The sequence below is a fragment of the Gorilla gorilla genome, chromosome 1 (genome assembly GCF_029281585.2).
Source record: "Gorilla gorilla gorilla isolate KB3781 chromosome 1, NHGRI_mGorGor1-v2.1_pri, whole genome shotgun sequence".
NCBI classification, from domain to species: Eukaryota; Metazoa; Chordata; class Mammalia; order Primates; family Hominidae; genus Gorilla; species Gorilla gorilla.
The window spans coordinates 106,269,678-106,288,745 of NC_073224.2; the positions used below are offsets into that span (position 1 = coordinate 106,269,678).

The 19,068-nt window shown below is 57.1% G+C and overlaps 3 protein-coding genes across 10 annotated transcripts; 1 reads left to right on the plus strand and 2 right to left on the minus strand.

Moving 5' to 3' along the window:
* Positions 1–3,171: 3,171 nt before the first annotated feature.
* LOC109025877 (uncharacterized protein ADAMTSL4-AS1) lies at positions 3,172–5,323 on the plus strand. The gene has a single exon (XM_055358913.2). It carries the CDS (start codon positions 4,776–4,778, stop codon positions 5,163–5,165), a length of 390 nt encoding a protein of 129 aa, XP_055214888.1. The 5' UTR covers positions 3,172–4,775; the 3' UTR covers positions 5,166–5,323.
* On the minus strand, positions 5,313–16,857 carry ADAMTSL4 (ADAMTS like 4). Of its 8 annotated transcripts, none has more exons than XM_055358161.2 (19): positions 16,725–16,857; positions 16,329–16,472; positions 13,915–14,018; positions 13,623–13,680; positions 12,970–13,059; positions 12,101–12,797; positions 11,756–11,858; positions 10,658–10,794; positions 9,868–10,072; positions 9,441–9,613; positions 9,182–9,293; positions 8,897–9,082; positions 8,628–8,757; positions 8,102–8,306; positions 7,602–7,778; positions 7,088–7,291; positions 6,787–6,966; positions 6,348–6,492; positions 5,313–6,193 (listed from the first exon to the last, which is right to left on the minus strand). In XM_055358161.2, the coding sequence occupies exons 6-19, from the start codon at positions 12,764–12,766 to the stop codon at positions 6,057–6,059; spliced, it is 2,760 nt and encodes a 919-aa protein (XP_055214136.1). In that variant the 5' UTR covers positions 12,767–12,797; positions 12,970–13,059; positions 13,623–13,680; positions 13,915–14,018; positions 16,329–16,472; positions 16,725–16,857; the 3' UTR covers positions 5,313–6,056. The 8 variants fall into 8 exon arrangements, with proteins under 8 accessions (XP_055214136.1, XP_055214135.1, XP_004026632.2 ...); XM_055358160.2 differs by having other exon boundaries at positions 12,970–13,325; XM_004026583.4 differs by having other exon boundaries at positions 12,970–13,325; positions 16,329–16,402; positions 16,725–16,830.
* Positions 15,201–16,313, minus strand: LOC109025875 (uncharacterized). The gene has a single exon (XM_019021757.3). It carries the CDS (start codon positions 15,930–15,932, stop codon positions 15,201–15,203), a length of 732 nt encoding a protein of 243 aa, XP_018877302.1. The 5' UTR covers positions 15,933–16,313.
* Positions 16,858–19,068: the final 2,211 nt, after the last annotated feature.

Here is a 19,068-nt window from a genome sequence, read left to right on the forward strand (position 1 = left end):
GGCATGATGGTGCGTGCCTGTAGTCCCAGCTACTCAGGAGGCTGAGGCAGGAGAATCACTTGAAGCCAGGAAGTTGCAGTGATCCGAAATTGCACCACTGCACTCCAGCCTGGGTGACCAAGCGAGACTCTGTCTCAAAACAAAACAAAACAAAACAAAACAAAAAACTATTCAAGGTTTGGATCATTGAGGCCAAAATTATTTTGATAACAAGATGCCCCGTGTGAATGAAACTGAGTAATAGAAGGCTCATGGCCAGTAGTCGTAGCTACTAGGGAGACTGAGGCAGAAGGATCACTTGAGCCTAGGAAGTTGAGGCTGCAGTGAGCTGTGATTGTGCCACTGCATTTCAGCCTAATGACACAGCATTTCAGCCTGATGACACAGCAAGACCCTGTTTCAAAAAAAAAAAAAAAAAAAAAAAAAAAAATAGAAAAGAAGGAAGCCAGGCACCCCATAGACCCAGCTATTCAAGAAGCTGAGGCGGGAGGATTGCTTGAGCTTAGGAGTTCAAGTCTAGCCTAGGCAACATAGTGAGACCCTGTCTCTTAAAAATATACATATAATTTTAAAAAATTCTTTTATTTTTACATAAATGGAAACAGGGTCTCACAGTGTTGGCCAGGGTGGTCTTCAACTCCTGGACTTAGGTGATCTGCCTGCCTTGGCCTCTCAAAGTGCTGGGATTACAGGCGTGAGCCACCGTGTCTAACCAAAAATAAATTTTTAAAAGTGTTTTTGGCCAGGCGTGGTGCCTGTAATCCCAACACTTCGGGAGGCTGAGGCGAGTGGATCACTTGAGGTCAGGAGTTCGAGACCACCCTGACCAACATGGTGAAACCCTGTCTCTATTAAAAATACAACATTAGCCAGGCATGGTGACACATGCCTGTAGTCCCAGCTACTTGGGAGGCTGAGTGAGTAGAATCGCTTGAACCCGGGAGGCGGAGGTTGCAGTGAGCCGAGATCACACCATTGCACCCCAGCCTGGGCAACAAGAGCAAAACTCCATCTAAAAAAAAAAAAAAAAAGTGAAGAAACTAGATCTGAAGCCTTAATTTTCTCCCCTATAAACAGGACTTAACGATACTGTCAGCTATCTTATTACCGCAAAGATTTAAAGAGAGACTATTGATACACGTGCTTTGTGCTTTTACCTTAAAGCACTACACAAATAGAAGGAGTTTCAGGACTGTCCCTTAAGGGTTTACTCTATTAACCATTTTCAAGTCCTTAAATTCCCTAGGAGAAGCAATTAAGAACCAGGCATCAGTAGAGTATGTTGAATTAAAAGGTTCTACAGCTGTATTTTGAGGCCCGGAAGAGACACAAACAGGACTTTCTATGGCTAGGCAGAGCAGGAGTCACCAGTTAGGAAAAATCCCCAGGGTCAGAAACCACCTCCCTGCCAAATTTGCCCTGCTGCCTGTTTTTGTATGGCCCACAAGCTAAGAATCATTTTGGTATTTTTAAATGGTTGAAAAAAATGGGCCGGGCACAGTGGCTCATGCCTGTAATTCCAGCACTTTGGGAGGCTGAGGTGGGAGAACTGCTTGAGCCCAGTAGTTCAGGACCAGCCTGGGCAACACAGTGAGACCTTGTCTCTACAAAAAAAATTTTTTTAATTAGCTGGGTGTGGTGACCTGCACCTGTGGTCCCAGCTACTTGGGAGGCTGAGGCAGGAGGATGGCTTGAGCCCTGGAGGTCAAAACTGCAGTGAGCTACGATTGCGCCCCACCCCCGCACTCTACCCTGGGCAACAAAGCAAGATCCTGTCTCAAAAAAAAAAAAAAAAAAAATTAAAACTTTAGTGTCACAAGTCTGATTGGAACACAGCTAAGCCCATTTGTTTACTTATTGTCTATGGCTGCTTTGTGCTGCTACAGTAGAGAAGCTGCAACAGAGATGATAGGGCCTGCAAAGCCTAACATATTTATCATCTACTCCTGTAGAGAAAAAGTTTGCCCAACCCTCTACTAAAGCTAAAGAGGAGTCTCATTTTGTGATGAAAGAGGCAGGCAACCAATAGTCAACAGTAAGGAGGAGAGGAATGTAGCGATGGGAGAGAGGAAGATGTTCCTCTCTTGTTCCAGGGGAGATGATCTCTGCCTGTCTCATCAAGGGGAGGGCCTTTTAGCCTAGGGATCCCAGGGGTACAGTCTGCTCCTTTTTTTATAATCCCACCCTCTTTCTCCCAGTTTCTTTTCGTCTTCACTCAAAGTTCAGTGGAGCTATCTCAAGAGATTCAGGTAAGGCTCAGAAGAACACAGCACACAAACTTGCCGACCCAACCTAGCCTTCCTCCCCCAGCACAGGGCTCTTCCCAGGCCTCTCAGCACAGCTCTCCAGTGCTCACAGAAGAAATGCTCTGCTCTGGCCAGCTTCCAGCCAACTCTGCACCTCCCCTTCAGCTGGCAGAGCTGATGTCTCCCTGGCATCTGACTGCCATATCTCGTGCATACCTTGTTTTGGACTAATCTTACACATTCCTCCCTCAAATCCTTTCTTCCTTCACACTCAGCCCTGAAACACCCTCTTCTTGAGTTTTCCCAGTCTCCTAGGTCAGGAAGCCCAAAAGTCAGATTCAGGGTTTATGCTGGCTACTTTGAGGTTAACCCAAACTTTTTCTGTCTCTTGTTGACAGACTTAGACTTAGGTACTTTCCTGAGGCTTTCTACTTCCTTTAGATGTTGTCTCTGCCCTTTAAAGCTGACAGCTCTTCATCACCTACCTGTGGCAAACCACCTCTACTTGAAACACACACCTCCCCAAACCATAATTTCTACAGTAGCATGATTCTCCATGGTTCAAAGAGAGGAGAGGGCTTCCTGGGTCAGTTTACTCTGGTGGGGAAGATGCTAACATGAAGTCTCTATTTGTAAACCTGGGGACAAGGGGAGAGCAAGGAATGAGAGAGGGTCTGGCTGGAGAGAATCTGGACGGAGGCTCTCCTGGCATCTTGTTCTCTCTACACCCCACCACCCTCCATGTCCATCTAGAGTCTCCCACCAGAGCTCTTCTCTTACAGGTTTCCTGGGAGAAGGTGGCTTAAGGCTGAGACACTTATGCCCTGGGCCAGCCACTGGATTCCTGTGCTCTGCTTCACTCCTAGTTACCAGAAAGGTGGAATCTGGATGAGTGGAGGTGAGGAGAAGGTTCAAACTCTCCACCAGACCCACGCTGCAGCTGTGAGCACCTGCTTACAGGGAGGCCTGGGGGTTGGGGAAGTCCAGGAGCTAAATTTAGTCCAAAAGCTGCAACTTAAATTGGGTGGGTATTTACCCTGGGGAAGCTGGGAGGGGGAGGGGAGAGGAATCCTGACCCAGCTGAACTTGTGAGAGCACAGATCACCCCTAGTGTCACTGATACTCAAACCACAACCCCCTCCCCCAGCACACCCTCAGAAAGGAGGCATCCTCAACAATTTGCAGGCCTTTTGCATGCTTGATCTTTCTTGTGCGTATCAAGTTTGTTCCTATCACTACCCCACCCTCATCTCAATTCTCAGGGGTCCAGTTCCTCTGAGTCCTTCCCTAAATTCCCACTAGTGCACCAAACCCAGGGGCCCTCCCCACATTCCTCTGCCCTCAGGCTGCAGCTTCTGCTCTCCCAAGTCCCTCCAGAGGGTTTCAGAGGTCAGCGAACAGGTGTCTGGCCACACTACTCCCCTCTACGGGGCCAAGAAAAGGGATTGCTTGGGGTCGGGTTCCCTTTCCTGAGAACTTCCACATTGACCCCATAATGACCTCAGTGACCAGAGGAAGGAATCCTTAGGGGCTGCACTGAGTCCTAGCTCTAAAATAAGAGGGGAAAGGGAGCAGACCCCCCGATGAGAGCCCACCTCCTGAGAGGTCAGAGGCTGGAGGCCGAGAGGGAGCTCATGGGCGGGCAGAAAGAGAAAGGGGGTGCTGAAGCCGGGGAGCCCTGCGAGGGGCTGCGACCGCACCTCCACCTGCGATTGGTTCTCAGGCTCAGGGCAAACGCCAAACCTGCCCAGCAACAGCCCTGAGCAGAGGGAGGGGAGCTTCGGGGAAGTCAGCTGAGCCGGCACCGCCCAGCTCTGGGCTTCCAGGAATCGCTGGGAGGGCCCCAGCCTCCACCCCACCCCTCCCTGGGTCTCAGGACTCTGCCTTCGGCCTTCTATACCTACTGGGCGGGCTCGGATCCCGTTTCCCTGGCCCCCCACATCTGTGATTCCCTGCTGAGGCCTCTTTAGGCTCAGCAGAGACGTTGGAACTGGGCTTTCCTTGTGGTCCCCTTTCCTCGCTCCCTGCCCTGGGCTGACGTCAGTTTTATCTTCCTTCTCCATTCCCTTTTGCCTCCTTCCCCACTCGCTCTCCTCTTAAGATGTCCAAATTCTTCCTTCTCAGCCACTTTCAACCCAGAGAAAGCCCGAGTCCCAAAGCAACAGGAAGATGTGCGGGGGACCACGAGTGTGGGGACATCCTGCCGCCTCGGGCAACTCTGTCGTCCCCCACAGGGTTCAGGTGCTCAGAAAACAGCAGCCACTGAGTTCACTGTTTCCGCAGGCCCCGTATTCCCGGCCGTGCTCAGCTGGGCTTGTGGAGTCGCGAGCGGGGGCGCTGCTGCGGTACCGCCCCTCCTGGGCAGCCCGGCTTCCAGGAGAGACTCGGCCTCAGTCTCCGAATGGCAGGGGTCTGGGAGAGGATGTGATGGCAAAGGCCTGCCCCTCTCAGGCCGCCTCTAGCAAGTTCTCTACCTTGAGAGAAGCGAGTAGGAGGAGGAAGGAGGCCAGGCTGAGCCATCTCTGAGGAATGTGGCTTTGGCAGGACATCCAGTGCTGCCCCGCTCCTCCCTCAGCCCCGCCCAGGGCCCCGGAGCCGGGCCGGGCTCCTCCTCCTCCAGGGGAAGGGCTCGGGGCAGGAATCCCTTCCCTTTCCCCACCCCAGGAGAAGCCCCAGAGCGTAGGGAAATGTGTACGGCAGAAAGGGAGACAGAAGGCAGGGCTAGAGAAAGGGAACAGGAAAAAAGAGCTTCGACAAGCCAACTGCCCTTCGCTCAGGCCCCAGCGGAAAGGCGCAGATACCCGGAGACTTCCCAGAGAGACTCGACCCACCAAAAAGCGCACCGCGGCCGCGCAGCCCTTCCTTCAGCTCTGGAACCCAGCGCCCCACACCTCAAATGGGAGAACTGGTGACCTCTAGTGGCCCATGACCAGCCTGCAGGGCCTGGGGCTGGCGGGGATTCTCTGACCCAAACAAACTCTCCTGGGCTCTAATGCTGTTCCCCTGCCCACCCTACCGTCTGCCTTCACACTGCTGAGGGGTCCGTAGCCGACAAGGAAGAGCTCATTTCTCATTTGTCATGACCATCTTTAATAAAAAATAAATTAGTTCTGGGTGGGAACCATTTCAGGAGGCAGGGAGTGGGGCTAGGGGCTGGGCGGGGTGTGGGGGGGAGCGCATGCTCACATTTCTCTTTTTCACCCTCTGCCCAGCTGGGCCTTGCTCTGGAGAGGCAGTCTCTTTCCTCCTGCCTTCCTGGGTAAGGCAGGATTGGCAGTGGCTGACCCCAGCCCTAGCTAATTAGGGAGGCAGGGGCAGAGATACTAGGCAAATGAGAAGGGGTCAGAGACACAGGGCGGCTTAGAAGATGTGAGGTCTGAACATGAGAAATGAGGCTTAGGGCACAAAACTGGAGTTGGTGGGGAGACCACACTCTAAGTAGCTCAGATTAGCAAGGAACTGCAGACTTGCTTTCCTCTCCACCTAGGAAAAAGTCTCAGGGAAACAGGTCTTGTCCTTCTCAGTCTGTGTAACCTCTTTTTGAAAAGTGATACACGTTTGAGCACACACATATCCATGCAGTCCCAAAAGCACACCTGAGGCATATGTGCACACACCCATCACACCACCACATGGGCCTGACCACAGCCCTGAAAGTCACTTTCTGTCAGTCACCTTGCCACCCTCTGTCACCTGGAGGACATCCCTGCTGAGACTGGGACAGGCTGGAGAGCCAGGGGGTTCAGAGTGGGCCGATCAATGGGTGACCGATGGTGGCACAGAAAACCGTGAAGGTGCCCCGGACCCCTTTCAGGAGGGATCCTGGGGAGACCGCTCCAGGACATGTGCGCAAGAGCGGCAACAGGTGGCTGTGTAGTAGGGGTAGACGCAGAGCCGGGCCTGTACCACCAGGGGGCAATGTGGAGAGCTGTCCTTGCATTGATCATCTGGGGACAGAGGAGGCCAGTGGGCACAAGAGAGTCACCAGGACCCACCCGTCTGGGAATGGGTGTGCTGCCCATTCCCACTGGTCCTTTCTCATCTCCTCCCATACTTCAGCTAATCCACTGTATTGGGGATTGGGGAGAGGGGGCTCTTTACCAGGGCGCTGGCTGCAGGGTTGGCTGTTACAGGGGCGCTTCCTGGAGGGCCGCAGTTGAGGAGGGCATCGGGTGCTGAGGGTCTGGTTGGTGCTCAGGCACTGGACCTCCCGTGTCTGCGTTCCCCCTTGGCAGGAGCGAGAACACTGGGGCGACCCCAGCCATCATATCAGACCTTTGCCAGGCCCGGGATCCTCCTTAACCCCTGGCTGCCACCTATCTCCCCAAAAGGTGGTGGTGGGGACCCTCCTAGGACATTGTGAAATCCCAAATGGAGAGGGCCCATCTTTCCTCCAAGTCTATTAGAAGTAGGACAGTGGTAACGCTTGGCTGGGCTTATTCTGGGGCATAGAGAGACCTGGAGGGGGTACAGCGAGAGGAGCTCCCCTCCCCTAGGGGCCCAGGCTGAGCAGGGCAGGGCAGCGCAGCCAGGCACTCACCGGGCTCCAGGGCGTGGAAAACCATCGGTCCTGGCAGGCCTGCCCTTGACAGGGCTGCAGGGCAGGGGGCCTGGGGAGGTGAGAACAGTTGCTCGGAGAAGTCACGTTGAACTCCGTCCCCAGTTTGGATACACAGATGATGTCTCTACGCTGTGTGCCAGAGCCACATTCGGAGGAGCACTAGTGTAGGGGGAGGGCAGGGTGATGAGGGGAGGGGAGGACAGAGAGCACCCCAAGTGCCCACAAGGAATTCCACTGGGACTGGCACCCCCTTCCTGCTCTCAGCAGGCGCTCAGCTTACCTCACCCCAGGGCCCTGTGTACCAGCGCCAAGTTCTCTCACAGGGCCCCAGGCTGCAGGCACGCATGTCGGGGGGCCGGCTTCCTGTTGGACAGCTCTGCCCAGTTCCTGCTCCTGCTTCCCCCTGGCCTGGCCCGAGGGCTGCCCCACTCCCAAGGCAGACCACAGAGCGCCGCTGGATTCCCGTCCCACACTCCGCTGAGCACTGCGGAGGAGGAGAGCGGCCTGTGTGAGGGGCCTGCTGGTGACTGGCACAAGGGACAGTAGCGGGGCAGGGAGGGATGCATCCTGGGTCCGAATCCTGGGTGGTTGGGAATGTCCCCGGGTACCAGGCCTGGACGAGGAATCCTAGCCGGGCCCCTCATGGAAGTTGTTCTCACTTATCTCTGAGTTCCCAGGGTCAGGCATATAGCAGGCGCTTGATCAATACGTTTATTGAGCTGTGCTGGAAAGGCTGAGGTGTCCTGGGCATGGTTACCCAGGATGCAGGACATGGCTGGGGGTTCCGGGCTCACCTTGGAGCTCCAGTCGCTGTGGAACCAGGCGGTAGTACAGGGCCCCATGTCACAGGCCTCTCTGCTGGGGGGCTGCGGGGGGCCTGACGCACACTCCTGCTCGCTCACTTCATCACCATTGTTCCCAACACAGCGAACCTGCCGGCTTCTCTGGCCCCGGCCACACCGCACGGAGCACTGAGGGGGCGAGGGGAATCCAGGGAGCTGGGCTTCCCAGACCTTCTCAGCCAGCTTCCAGCTCTAGGCTTCAGAACCAGGCTCTGCCTTCGATCCCCAGCCCAGCAGTCACATGGCTTCGTGGGCTGAGGAGGAGGCTGAGCCCTAGGGCCCTGGGCCCCCAGTCCCTGGTTCAGTCCCTTATCTGACTTCTATATTGGGGGTCCATATGAAACCCTGTTTGTAAATAGTTTCTGCTGATGAAAAAGAAGTTGAAAAACCACTGCTGTTGTTCACCTGTGCCCGTTCCCCTCCCCAGCACCTCCTTGCCTGGGCAAACTCACCTGGCTCCAAGGAGAGCCAACTTCCCAATGGCCACAGAGGCGCAGCTGGCAAGACTGGGTGATGTGGGGCCGGGGGAGATGTCCACAGCGCTCTGGGGGCACCGAGGAGCCACCCCCCCCAAATTCCTGCCGGCACTGCAGCTGGCGGTGCTGGGTGCCGGGGCCACAGGAGCGGCTGCAGGATGTCCACTCGCCAGCCTCCCAGCTGCAGGCACCAGCAGGGCAGGGAAGAGGCGGAGACACAGATGAGATGTGTGGGGCTGCCGTGGCAGCAGAGATGGAAGACACACTGGACGTGGGGGCCTCAGAGGAGAGTGGGCACGTTTGGCGTTTGGAGTCTGGGTTCCTGGGGGGCTCAGCCTGCCATGGCTTTCTTGCTGCCTACCGAATGTCTGCCCTTCTAATCTAATGTTGTCTCTCTGCAGCCAGGAGATGCTGCATTGAGTGCAGAGTTCAGGTAAGATTCTGGGGGCAACTGCTGTGTTTCCAGTACCCTAACCCTCCCTGTGGGCTCCCCCATACTCACTATGGGGGGCATGGGGTGCCATGGCAGGGTTCAGGGGAGGCTGGGGGCCTGGCACCCGCGGCACAGCTGCGTTCATCCAGTTCCTCTCCCGACTCACGGGAGATGCAGAGGAAAATGGGGCGCCAGACACCTGAGTGGGTGAGAAGGCAGCCAGGGAGGCAGGAGGCTAGAGCCCAAGCTCAGTGGTGTCCCAGACGCAGGGTCGGGCGTGGCCCCACAATCCGGGACGCGGGAGTGTCAGATGGGGGGTTTGGACCGAGATGTCTCACCTTTCCCACAGGACGCTGAGCATGCAGAGTGTCCCACTCGTTTCCAGTACGCAGCTGGAGACCCCAGGGGTGTCCTGGGATGGGGCGGGGCGGGCATCTGGGGGATCCGCACCTGACGCTGGAGGGTGCCTGGGGTCCGGGCTGGGCGGGGCGCCGGAGCGAGTGGGGGCTCCACCCTCAGAATCTCTGTGCAGGGGAGCAGGCGAATCAGATGCCACCCCACTGCCCCGAGCCAACCCTGCAGCCTCTCCCTCCTCCTTCCAAGTGCAGGGGTCAGAGTCTTACCCGGCTGAAGCTGGGGGACAGGGGGCTCTGGGGTGGGGTTCTCAAGGATTGGAGGAGGTGAAGAGATGACATACTGATAAAAAACGCCTGGGTTTTCCTCCTGAAAGATCATCTGGGGAGAAGAGAAGATAATGAATATGTGCGGGTGGCCAGAAGAGGATGCCACCAGCTCTCTCTCCCATCTTGACAACCACAGCTCTGCCCTTAGAGGGAACGGCCTCCCTCCCCAGCATTCAGCTGCCCCTGGCCCCAGGCTCACATAGACATCCACAGGCTGGGTGGTGGGGCCTTCAGCCGACAGACTCTCCCCTTTGCCCTCCTCCCTGGGAGGACGGTTATATCGAAAGACGGTCCCGCCGGCCCTGTAGGACCCAGGGGGATCCACAGCCCAGTTCCCATTGATGATGGACCGGCCCCCAGGGCCACGAAGTGCTGCGGGTCAGAGGTGAGAGATCGGGAAATTCCAGGGTGATAATACCTTCCTCCTCCCACACCGTGTCCTTAGCCTATAGAAGCTCCCACCAGAACCTAAGATCCCCCCAAGCCCTCTCAGCTTCCTCACTCCTTCCACGAGGGGAGGGGCTAGGCCCTGGACTTCCCTCTGTTTGGCTTGCTCACTGCTCTGAGTGGGGGTATGGAGGGCCGAACAGAGACGGAAGTGGAAGGGGAGGCAGCTGGGTGCTCACCCAGGTAGTTGGAGCTAGGCCGGAGCTGGGCAATCTGGAGCCGCGAGGCTCCCGCTGGAATCCACAAGATCTTCTGATAGCCCAGGGGGCCCCCTCGGTCAGTGAGGTTCCCCGAAACAAGGCGACAGGTAGAATCATCACCCCCACAGACTCCACAGCCATCAGGACGCCTGCCAGAGCCAAGGATCCCATCACAGCCGGGGCTCTGGAGAGAGTGAGGTGAGGCAGCGGCCACAGAACGCCAGACACCACCTCAACCCCACCCCGGTCCCCTTGGGAGCCTCAGCTCACTACCCTGCTTTTTGTGCCACAAGTGAGAGCACAAAAACAGCCCCACCATCCCCAGCCAGACCCAGGGACACGGACAGGTGCCCAATCAGATCCTTCAGGCTCTGCTCAGCACAGCTTGGCAGGTGAGAATTCTCCCTTGGTGATCTCAGTATGGTGTTTTGTTGTTGAATTGAGACTGTGCAAATACGTGTGTGTGCATGTGTGCATGTGTTCATGCATGCGTGTCTACATGTGTGTGCATGTGTGTCTGCATGCATGTGTGTGTGCATATGTTCATGCACGTGTGCACATGTGCATGCATGTCTGTGTCCATATGCGTGTGCATGTGCATGTGTGTGCATGTGTGTGTCTGTGCGTGTCTGTGTGCATATGTGTGTGTGTATGTGCTTGCATGTGTGCATGTGTTCATACATGTGTGTGTGTACATGTGTATGCATATGGGGGCATGTGTGTGTCTGTGTGCATATGCATGTGTGTGTGTGTGCACACCTTCCCTCACCAGACAGCGTCCAGCCACACAGATGTCAGGGGCTCCAGGCTGACACAGGGTCCCATCCTGGACCTTTTCGGTGTGACGGACATAGAAGCGGAAGCCACGGGGCCGGCAGTTCAGTTCACAGCGCTGGGAGCCCTGGACTAAGGGACAGGGTAGAAGGGTGGTTAGTGGGCTCCCTGGTGGGAGGTCAGCTGAGAGAGGCCCCAGAGGGGGCACCTTGAGGTTGCCCAGGTCACTGTGGATGAAGGAAATGTGACAACAGCACAAGCTGAGGTGGTCAGGGCCGGGCGCAGTGGCTCATGCCTGTAATCCCAGCACTCTGGGAGGCCGAGGTGGGTGCATCATTAGGTCAGGAGTTCAAGACCAGCCTGGCCAACATGGTGAAACCCCGTCTCCACTACAAATACAAAAATTAACCAGGCGTGGTGGCACATGCCTGTAGTCCCAGCTACTCGGGAGGCTGAGGCAGGAGAATTGCTTGAACCCAGGAAGCAGAGGTTGCAGTGAGCTGAGATCGTGCCACTGTACTCCAGCCTGGGCGACAGAGTGAGACTCTGTCTCAGAAAAAAAAAAAAAAAGGTGGTCAGGTCAGTTGAGGTCACCGAGACCATCAAGGGGACTCTGAACTGAGAGAGGAGCAATCCCTGATGCCCATGATTCTGTGTGTTCAGAGCTCTTGAGTGCTTGTCCTGGTGTCAAGTTAACACAGGCCTAAAATGAAGCGGATGGTAACCTGGGAGCAACCGATACGATAGTGCCCAGGATGCGTGGCACACCCCCACCTGGCTGTCACGGCTGGACAGGATCTCTCCCACCATGGCCCTCTTGTGTCACAGCCACCTGACCCCCAGTGATGGCCTTCCCAGGGGAGTCCGGACAAAGCGTGTCTCCCACACCTCCTCCTCCCACCCCGACCCTTCTGCAGACCACTCACCACCTGTGCTGTCTCCTGACCCAGCCCCAGGGAGAAGAAAGAAGGCATGGCGCAGGGGAAGCAGAGGGGCTGGAAGTCATTCAGGGCTGGGAGTAACCAGGTATCTCCTCTCCCCTTCATCCCCAATTCCAAGCCACCACTGCCCAGGGGTGAGCAAGAAACCTCACCTTCAGTGAAGGGCTCCCACTGATACAGCTGGCCCATAAATTCCTGGGAGTTAAAGGCTGCGCACTGCAGGGCCCGAGGGTCTGGCTGCTCAGGGGGGCAGGGCTGCGGTGAGGGGTACAAAGGAGTCAGAGCTGGGGAGCAAAATGAGGGTAGGGTCAGGGCTGAACCTGGGGAGCAGGTGGGAGGCTCAGGTCAGCGGAAGAGCTCCAAGACCCCTGCCCTGAGGTGGTCAGATGCCAAGGCCCTTCTCCCTCAGGTGCCAAGCGGAAGCTGAGGACCCAGCTTCAGGGCAGGGAAGCCACACTGGAGGTCGGGGTTGGGAGGGGAGGCCCGAGGAGACTCACCGCTTGGCTGCAGGCTCTTAGCTGTTCACTCTCCCCAGAACATCTTGGGATAGGGCTACTGGGAGCAAAGAGGCTCCAGAGGGAGCTGGCATGGGGGCCGTTGCTCAGCAGGGGCAGCCAGGCGCCCGGGTGCTGAGGGTCAGGCTCCAGGAGGGGCCCGTGAGGAGTCCCCCCCGTTCCCCAAGGCCCCTGGCCCTGCTGGCCTCGGCCCCGAGGGACCGAAGGAAAAGGATCAGGGCGTCTCCCTGCTACCTGGGGACTGGCCCAACCCTGGGAACTTGGCCTTCGTGGCTGAGGGGATGCACGGAAGAAGCCACCTTCTGCTAAGGAGTGTGTGGGTGAGGGGGGCTCTGTGCCAGAGGCCTGGGCCCTGGGGTGATGCCGTAGGGGGGCAGGCCTGGTTCTGGGGGCCACCTCTGTCTGAGCAGTTTCAGGGCTTAGAGGTTCTGCTGTGGGGGATGGGGTGTGGACAGACAGTTCTGTGGGAGGGAGCTCAGTCTGGGGGCTGCCGTTTGCGGAGAATGGCTCTGCTCTTGGAGTAGGGGATGGAATGGGCTCTTCCCCTCTAGAAGAGATCAGGGACAGCTCAGATCTGGGTGGCCTCCGAGGGTGCCTGCGGTTCCGGTGCAGTGGCAATGCAAAGGGCACTCTCCCATAACCGAACATTCCTGGCTTGATGGGGTCTCGAAGCCGGGACCTGAGAAGGTGTTTCAGATGTGGGGGCACAGCTCTGACCACCTCTGACCCTGTTTCCCCAGTTTACTTCCTGGCACCAAAGACAAGCCCTCTGAAGCCACCCGTGCTCCCCTTTCCTTCATGCTAAGCCCCCACCTTGCCCAAGGCCCACCTCTTCCACCCAGGCCTCTCACCTCCTGGCCTCTCGAATCTCCTGGGTCTCCTCTCTCCCTAGGTGGGAAGCGGGACCTCGAAGTGGGCCACCCCTTCCCCGAGACTGTGTCCTGTACAAGGGGAGGGTTTCTGGAGAAGTCTGGGGTCTGGGACCCTGGCCCCGGGGGAGGAGGGCTTCTGGATGTCTTGGGGGCCGGGGAGGGAGGGGCAGACTCAGGTGGAGCTGCACTTTAGGGAGCTGACATGTCCGGCTCCTGCGCTGCACCCCTACCCCGCAGGGCTGGGAGCAAGAGGCCCACTGGACCCAAGGTCCCCAGACACCTTCGGGGCCCTGGCCCTCCTCTGTAGGTGTCTGAAGAGAGTGTCCGGACAACACCTATATAGAGAAAAAGGTCAGACAGAATTGGAAGGATTAGAGGGAACTGTCCAGAGCGTCCATGTAGACCAACACTGAGGCTCACGGAGTCGCTACCAGTCCAAGGTCACATTCAGCAGCAGAGGGAGAACTACACCTCGGCCTCTTGGTGTTATGAGGCAGGGAACTGGGGAGTTGGCAGGGGAGGTGGGTGGGCTGTGGGGAATGGAGGCGTGGCCTGGAGAGATGGGGTGGGAGCCTAGGGGGAGATGAAAGGGTGGCAGGCAGGCTGCAGCTGCTCACTTGTCCAGAACTCACCTCCTGATCCAAGCAGAGCTGAGGGAGGGACAGAAGCAGCAGCAGATACAGCCAGGGCCTGCAAACCAAAGGCCAGGGGAGGGACGTCAGACTGGAGCCAGAGGGGGTGTTGCAACACTGCCCTCCGCCCCCAGCCGGCTCACATATCCTGACTACCAACTTCTCAGAAAGCAGAAGTTACTCATCACTTCCCCTGCCCCTCCCAGTGGTCCCCTTTCCCTCACTTCCAGACACAGAGCCATCCCAGCACCTCCCCTTTTCCTCCCCCCCGACCCGTGGCCCCTTCTCTCACCTGCCAGTCCAGTTCTCCATCACTCCCCCTCTACTGCCCCAGGCGAAGGCAGGAGTGGACTGGTCACAAAAACTACGCAGGCATCTGGGCGTGGAGGGTGCTCTCTGCAGGGACAGAAGCCTGGTGGTTACCTCTCCAGTGTCCAGAGAGCTTGGGGCTGGGAGGACAGCTCAGAGAATATGGAGGAGGGGGTGAAACTGGCCCATCCCTTTAGGATCCTCAGGGTGGGAGCAGGGAGGATCACTGCCTTGTCCATCTGTAGAGGCTACATGGTCAGGGGCTGACCTCAGCCTTCCAACTAAGGCTCAGTCCCCACCTCTGGGCCCTGTAGGGGCTTCTTAGCTCCTCCCCAAATCCTACCTAGGGACTGTTTCTAGGCCGGCTCAGGCACACACAAAAGGCTTTTTTTTTTTTTGAGATGGAGATCTCACTCTGTCATCCAGGCTGGAGGGCAGTGGTGCCACCAAAGCTCATTGCAGCCTCAAACTCACAGGCTCTTCTTCCTCAGCCTCCTGAGTAGGTGGGACTACATGTGTGCACCACCACACCCAGCTAATTTTGGTATTTTTTGGTGGAGATGGGATCCAGCTAAATTGCACAGGCTGGTCTCGAACTCCAGGCCTCAAGCGCTTCTCCTGCCTTGGCCTGCCAAAGTGCTGGGATGACAGGTGTGAGCCACCGCACCCAGCCAGAGGGCTCCTTCTAAAATGGTTGTCATCTGCTCCCACTCCTGCCCTCCCAGAGGTGCCTAGAAAGTAGAGGAGGAAGGCTCCACTGAGGATGCGCCAGACACTGTCTCTGAGGACCCACCAGAAGCCCCTTCCTTAGGTCTTCCAGAAACAAGACCTTCCCCAGTCATCTCTCTGTCCTACTTGCCTCCCGGCTTTCTCTTCCCTTCTTAGATAAGCTCTTTAGGGAACATCTAGGCACATCTCAGACACTTTTTGGCCAAGGGATAAGCTAAATGGGTTGACGGTTTAATCTCTAGAGAAGAAGCCGGCAATGTAACACCCACTTTGGGTGCCAGCATCCGGAGTTGGTTCAGTGAGGGCTTGTTTCCTGTGCGTCTCTACCAGCTGGGGAAGCGGGAAGGAGAGGTGCAGCCGGGGCTGCCTCATGCCCCAGCCACAGGCCTCTCATTCTGAAGAGCCGGGAAGTCCATCTGAAGTTCAGCTTTGAACACTGGAGAAGTGAGGCTTGGAAGAAACCCCAGCCACCAAGCCTGACTCTCTTTGCCCCCTTCTTCTCACTTTGAGTCCTTCCCACCCCTGCTCCTCATCCCACTCTTAGTTCTGCTTTCCAGGAAAAAAAAAAATCTGTTTCTGTTGGATCTGAAAGGCACCCGGGAGAGGAATCCAGGGAGCCCTCGCATTGCTGAGGTGGGCCAACTCTGGGGCAGAAAATGACCAAGAGAAGGGTAGGAATGTGCCTGGGGGCTGACACTCAGCCCCACTGCCCTCCCTGAGACCTAGGGTTTGGAATTTGAGGGAGGGGTCAGAGTGGCTGAGCCAGAGCGGGCGCCTCAGGGATTGGGGTTGGGGAGGGGGTTGCCGATGGCCACTCCTTCCCCTGGCTGGGCTGGCCACTAAGGTCAGCAACTCCACCCTGACTGAACGGGGGAGGCCAGGGTCTCCAGAGAAGGGCCCATGTTCCACCCAAGTCTTCAGGCTCTGCCTGACTCTTGTTACTCCAGCTGAGGGAAGAAGAATTGGGGTGATAGTCACTGCCTGCCCCTTCTCTGATGCCGACCCCTCTTCATGCCCTCTCTGCCTCTGCTTCTCTCTGCCACCGAGATCTCTTCTCGCCGCCCCTCTCCACGGGTCTACCCAGTACACATAATCCCGTCCCGAGCTGGGTTTGGCTTTGGCAGTTCCCTGGAGAAGTGAGGGGTGGGGGTGACGTGAGCTCCCGGGGCCCGGGCCAGGCCTGGCTCCCTCTCTGGAAAAGTCCCACCCCACCCTCCCCTGCGCAGCCCGGCAGGGGCCCATGCCCCCTCCTCTGCAGAAACACACGCACATTTATGCTTCTCACCCCTTTCTATGTCCCTCATTTGGTGTTGTTCCCCGCCCAGGACGAGGAAAGGAGAGGTCAGAGGTGGTCACTCTGGTGCCAGAGTAGACCCTGGTCTGGACAAACGCGGGTTCCTCCTGGCCACACCTCTCCACACTGCCCAGTGAAGACCAAGGAACAGAGACCTGCGCAGGGCTCACCCCTTCACCCCCAGGTCTCCCCGCTGGAGAGTGGTTGGACCCTGTGTTTCTGGGCCTAGCCATGGAGAATCCCTGTCCTGGGTCCGAATTCCCGAGCCCTCACAGAGCCCTCAACTCCTGGGTCTGGCAGGCCACCCCAACAGGTGTCTTTCTTTTTTGTCAACCTCTTCTGCCATCGGGCTGAGCTGGATCAAGGGCACCCACCTGCGTCCCTCGCGGCGACCCTGTCCTCCAAGTTCAGGAGTGCAGTGGGGGGCACACCGTCCGAGAGCACCCTCCTAGAGAGAGGGCAGGAGGCGCCGGCCGCGCGGGGAGGTCGTGGGTCTGTTTTCCAACTTTACTATGTGACTTAGGAGGAATTTTGGTTCACTCCCCGCCCGGGTGATGGGGCCAGAGTTCCACGGGATCAGACTCCCTCCCCAGGAATTCGACCCCAGGGGCTGGAAGATTGTCCGAGGCCACCGGAGCTGGGTCCGGGGTCGTGGCGGGGTCGCGACCGCACAGCGCAGGGAGAGGGGACGACGCGGGCGCGCGGGGCGGGCGGTCTAACGGGACCCGGGAGAGGGGCGGCCGGGGCCGGGGTCCCGGGGAGGTCTCTACCTGCTCTGCGAGCCCCCGGTGGCCCGTTAACCCTTCTGCGCCCTGGCGCTCTCTCCAGGCAACCTCGCTCCGCGGCGGCCACTGGGGCCCCTGAGCCGCGCTCCGGTCACGGCCGCCTCGGCCGCGACTCCGCCCTCGCGCCCGCCCCCGCCCAGCCCCGCCCGCCACGCGCCCCAGCCCGCGCCCCTCGGCGGCCCCGGGGTGGGGCCGGTCTGCCTCGCAGCCCCACTCGCCAGGACCACCCACCCCGGGCTGCGCGCCGGGCGCCCCCCGACGGCTGCGTGAGCTGAAGCCCGGGCTGGCCCAGCCGGGGTCGGAGGCTGCAGTCGCTCCCGGGCGCTGTCCTCGTGCCCGGCCGAGACTAGGGACTTCAGCAGCCCGGGCTGGCCCAGCCGGGGTCGGAGGCTGCAGTCGCTCCCGGGCGCTGTCCTCGTGCCCGGCTGAGACTAGGAACTTAAGCAGCCCGGGCCTCCGAGCGGCTCGGGTGAGCGGTGCGAACACGGCGCGGCGCGGCACAGGCGGGGCAGCCTCCAGCGGCGCCTGGAGCGAGGCGGCCTGGGAGAGCCGCTGGTCCGGGAGGGAAGCGCCCTGGACGGAGGTACCCGCGGCCCCCGATCCGCGTGGGTCCAGGCTCTCCCCTCCACGCAGCCTCCCCTGCAAACTCAGTCACTCCTGCCTCTCCCGTGTTGGGCAGTGGTGGTTCCGATTGCTGGGACTTCTGTGAGCTTCGGTTTTTTCCTCAGTAAGGTTTTACACTCGGGACTCAGCGAAAGGACAGCGTGCTGACTTTTGAGTCAGACTGATCTGGATTTGAATCTCAGCTCCAGCTCTTGCCAGCTATGTGGTCTTCGACGAATACTTCCACCCCTGTGTGGTGCAGTTTGCTCATCTGGAAAATGGGACTAATCTAATATATATGATGGGCTTGGATATGTCTCTTTATCCATTTATACATGGAAGAATGCACCCCAAACTCAGTCGTATTGGTGACATCTGGGGAGGGATGCAGGGTTGGGGGAGGACTGAAAAAGGCTTTTGCTTTTTACTCTGCGTTATGTTTATTATTATTATTATTATTATTATTATTTTTTTTTTTTGAGACGGAGTCTCACTCTGTCGTCCAGGCTGGAGTGCAGTGGTGCTATCTTGGCTCACTGCAAGCTCCGCCTCCCAGGTTCACGCCATTCTCCTGCCCTAGCCTCCCAAGTAGCTGGGATTAGAGGCATGTGCCACCATGCCTGGCTTATTTTATATTTTTTAGTAGAGACGGGGTTTCTCCATGTTAGTCAGGCTAGTCTCGAACTCCCGACCTCAAGTGATCCTCCTGCCTTGGCCTCCCAAAGTGCTGGGATTATAGGCATGAGCCACCGTGCCTGGCTATTATTTATTATAAATAAATAATATATGTAAGCTGGGGGTGGTGGTGAAAGCCTGTAGTCCTAGCTACTCAGGAGGCTGAGCGGGGAGGATTGCTTGAGCCCAGGAGTTTGAGGCTGCAGTGAACTATGATCGTGCCACTGCACTCCAGCCCCTGCGACAGAGAGAGACCTCATCTCAAAAAATAAACACATAAATAAATAAAATATGTAAAATGGCTGGCATAGAGTAGATAATAAATGGTCACTGCTATTTTTATATTTTACTTTTTTTTTTTTTTGAGAAGGAGTCTTGTCCTGTCACCCAGGCTGGAGTGCAATGGCGCCATCTCAGCTCACTGCAACCTCTGCCTCTTGGGTTCAAGCCATTCTCCTGCCTCAGCCTCCTGAGTAGGTGGGATTGCAGGCACGAGCCACCACGCCTGGCTAATTTTTTGTATCTTTAGTAGAGATGGGGTTTCACCATGTTGGCCAGGCTGACCTCATGATCCGTCCGCCTCAGCCTCCCAAAGTGCTGGGATTACAGACATGAGCCACTGCGCCCGGCCTATATTTTTACTTTCTATTTACTGACGCGTTGTATTTTGTTGGGTCTACTCAGTGTTTTAAAGGTTTTTGTTTGTTTGTTTTTTGTTTTTAAGACAGGCTAGTTTCAAACTCCTGGGCTCAAGAAATCCTCCTTCCTTGGGCTCCTAAAATGCCGGGATTACATGTGTGAGCCACTGGGCCCAACCTAAAGGCACATTTTTTTTTTTTTAAATAACTTGTCAATACGTATTTTAAAACCTGGGTATTTTTAAATTTCTCTTGAAAAACTAAAACACAAAAATAGAAGCTCTAACAACATTGTCCTGCATCCTCACAAAATATCAGAGGTCTTTGGTTCCCATAACTGTCATTTTTTGGGCACCTTTTGCACTTGGTGTTGAAGAAGCAGCAAGAAGTCTCTGGCCTCAAGGAGTTTGGTC

Coding starts and splice junctions, on each gene's coding strand:
- LOC109025877 (XM_055358913.2), top strand. CDS start 4,776: ATGTGGCTTTGGCAGGACATCCAGTGCTGCCCCGCTCCTCCCTCAGCC.
- ADAMTSL4 (XM_019021742.3), bottom strand. Junction 10,073..10,657: donor GTGTGGCTGGACGCTGTCTG/GTGAGGGAAGGT, acceptor CACTCTCTCCAG/AGCCCCGGCTGTGATGGGAT. Junction 8,307..8,627: donor GGCACCCCATGCCCCCCATA/GTGAGTATGGGG, acceptor TGGTGCCTGCAG/CTGGGAGGCTGGCGAGTGGA.
- LOC109025875 (XM_019021757.3), bottom strand. CDS start 15,932: ATGTGCGTGTGTTTCTGCAGAGGAGGGGGCATGGGCCCCTGCCGGGCT.